The sequence below is a fragment of the Sinocyclocheilus anshuiensis genome, unplaced genomic scaffold (assembly GCF_001515605.1).
Source record: "Sinocyclocheilus anshuiensis isolate Anshui unplaced genomic scaffold, SAMN03320099.WGS_v1.1 scaffold1614, whole genome shotgun sequence".
NCBI lineage: Eukaryota > Metazoa > Chordata > Actinopteri > Cypriniformes > Cyprinidae > Sinocyclocheilus > Sinocyclocheilus anshuiensis.
Window position 1 is genome coordinate 577002 of NW_015547777.1, and position 3041 is coordinate 580042.

General features: G+C 38.6%; 1 protein-coding gene across 1 annotated transcript in view; it reads right to left on the bottom strand.

Moving 5' to 3' along the window:
* Positions 1-193: 193 nt before the first annotated feature.
* Positions 194-3041, bottom strand: part of snx2 (sorting nexin 2) — a 42029-nt gene continuing 39181 nt past the window's right edge. The window contains exons 14-18 of the mRNA XM_016507528.1: positions 2777-2817; positions 2478-2641; positions 1726-1931; positions 583-726; positions 194-349 (exon numbers count right to left, since the gene is read on the bottom strand). Coding sequence (XP_016363014.1) covers positions 320-349; positions 583-726; positions 1726-1931; positions 2478-2641; positions 2777-2817 — 585 coding nt within the window. The 3' untranslated portion in view covers positions 194-319. The remainder of the gene's footprint in view (positions 350-582; positions 727-1725; positions 1932-2477; positions 2642-2776; positions 2818-3041) is intronic.

Consider the following 3041-nt stretch of genomic DNA (forward strand, 5'->3'; position numbering starts at 1 on the left):
TTGTGGATTATTGTGATGTTTTTATCAGCTGTTTGGACTCTCATTCTGACGGCACCCATTCACTGCAGAGCATCCATTGCTGAGACACTGATGCAATGCTACATTTCTACAAACCTGATGAAGAAACAAACTCATCCTAATCTTGAGCACATTTTCATTTCAGCTCAACTATTCCTTTAAAGTGAGAGATTAAAGACGCTGTAGTGTTTGTAAGCATGTCAGGTGCGTCTGATGAATCCATAATTAGTCTCTGATCTACAGAATGCAAATATAAGTGTGTGTGAGACAGCAGACGTGACGATGGAGACAGCAAATCAAATCAAAGCGAAGGTCCTACCTCCTCGATCTCCTTTGTGGGGCGTGATGGGGAAAATGCAGAAATTAAAAAGGCTGGAAATGTTTCGTGCTTAAAAGAATCAATAACTGTCATGAATTCCTGCAGCTGTCAGGTGATTCGAGGTAAACACAGTAGAGATATGAATGAACCGAAGGGAGGGAAGGCAAACAAACGTGCTGGATAATTCCCATCAGCCCCAGCGCTCTCAAAGTGTTTCCTCATGATGAGTCTGAGGTGTTCTGTACCTCTCTGATCTCGTCTTTGGCCTGCTGCAGTTTGTCGGGTTTGTTGGCGTGCTGTAGTTTGGCTTCGGCTTCTCTCTTGCGCTGCAGCATCACCTGAGCATCCTGGCATTTGGCCCATGTTTTCATCCGCTGGTCAAACACGCCCTGCAGCACAGACACGTGACAAAACCAGCGCATCATGAAGCCCTGCACTCATGCATGGGGTTATAGGAAGCCAGAATAGCCATTGCTCTAACACCAGCCTGACATGGCCAAAATATCATGACTGAATCTCATATCACACTATGAGTGATTTTACATCACATTAACATACCGTATGTCATAATAGTTATTTATGATGCACATGCAATGAAAAATAGTTTAACCCCGTGCGCTCCTCATGGTCTTCACGGTCAAAAGTGACCGGACACCTGAAATGTAACTTTTTTTTTCTTCAGTAAAATCAATCTAATATATTTTTGAACAAAAATATATTAGATTGATTTTACTGAAGAAAATAAGTGTAACCCCATAAAATGAATGGCTGATTGATTGTGGTTTATTTCAAGGCTTAATGCGCTTAATGCTTAATGCGCTCCTCATTTGGGAGTCACACTCATGGTCTTCGCGGTCAAAAGTGACCGGACACCTGAAATGTAACTTTTTTTTTCTTCAGTAAAATCAATCTAATATATTTTTGTTCAATAATATTTTTGTGTATTTTGAGAGAATTTTATGGTACTAATTAATATTTATGCAATAATTATGATAAATTTTTCCCATTCAAAATAGTTCAAAAGAAATTTTTTCTAATTTAATTATTTTTCAATTAATGCAGTATTTCAGATTAAACCATATATATATCAATATATCAAAACTTAATTTTTGATTAGTAATATGCATTGATAAGAACTCCATTTGGACAACTTTAAAGATGATTTTCTCAATATTTAGATTTTTTTGCACCCTCAGATTCCAGATTTTCAAATAGTTTAAATCTCAATTTTGAAAAATTGACCCTTATGACTGGTTTTGTGGTCCAGGGGCACATATGTCTTTGATTTAAATGCACTGTACTTTTGTTTTCCTCATGTGTGTTGAAGTTTATTGTAAAACCAGACGTCTCTTTGGCCAGATGAAACACTCAGGATGTCTTCCACTCACTTTAACGGCGGTGATGAGCCGCACATAGTCTCCCAGCAGCTCTGAGATCAGGTAGAAATCAGCGCAGGCCTGATCCTGATGCAGCTGGTCGATCTTCTCCTCCACCTCGGCCAGCTGGGACAGAGCTCGCGACAGCGCCGTGTGATCCTCCGAGTTTCCCAGCATAGCCGCGCTTTTAGCGAACGACGCCGTGTTCACAGACAGCTCTGAGAGTCAGAGAGTGAAGAGTCAGTATGCAGCATATACGCTACTGGTCACAAATCTGGAATAGTTATGAAGGCTCTTCTGCTCACCAAGACTGCATTTATTTGAGCAAAAATACAGTAAAAATGTGAAATATTATTATTAATTAAAACAGTTTCCACAAAAATATTGTGCAGCACAACTGTTTTCAACATAGTAATAATAATCAGAAATGTTTCTCGAGCAGAATATTATACTGATTTCTGAAGATCATGTGACACTGAAGACTGGAGTAATGATGCTGAAAATACAGCTGCGCATCACAGAAATGCATTACATTTTTCTCTGCATTCACATAAAAACAGCTGTTTTAAATAATAATAATATTTCACATTTTTACTGTATGTTTGATCAAATAAATGCAGCTTTTGTGAGCAGAAGAAACTCTAAATCATTAAAAATCTAACCAACCCCACACTGGTAGTGTATAAGATCATAAATATAACTCATAAAACACGTGTTCTTAATATTTCTATGATGTTATTGTTTGTATTATGAGCGTGTCTTACCCTTCCTGTTAAACACCAGTGATTCCACACTAGCGTGAAGTTTTCTGAGCTGAACGTCCAGATTCTCAAACTGCTGCTGTTTCTCCTCAAACCACTTTATACAGGAACACACAAACACTTCGTCCAAATGATGATGATAACAGTATGCATGCTTCAAAATAAAGCTTCAAAATAATATTTTTTTCTTAGTGTGTATAACCATTTAAACATTTGAAAGGTTCCATAAAGATCAATTATGAGCCTTTATTTTTAGAGTACAAGCTGTGTCATCTTTCTTAAAAGTCTAAATTCATGATTACATGTAAGTCTGATAGATGTGTGACACTGTACTGACTGTAATCTGTGTTCAGTGTATTAAGAGCACACGTGTGTCACATGCCCTGACCCCCCGCTCTCACACACACAGACACACACACACACACACACACACACACACACACGTCTGGTTTGCTATCCTTGTGGGGACTCTACATAGGCATAATGCTTTTTCTGCTGTACAGACCGTATATTCTATTGCCCTACACCAACCCTACCCCTAAACCTACCCCTTACAGGACACTTTCC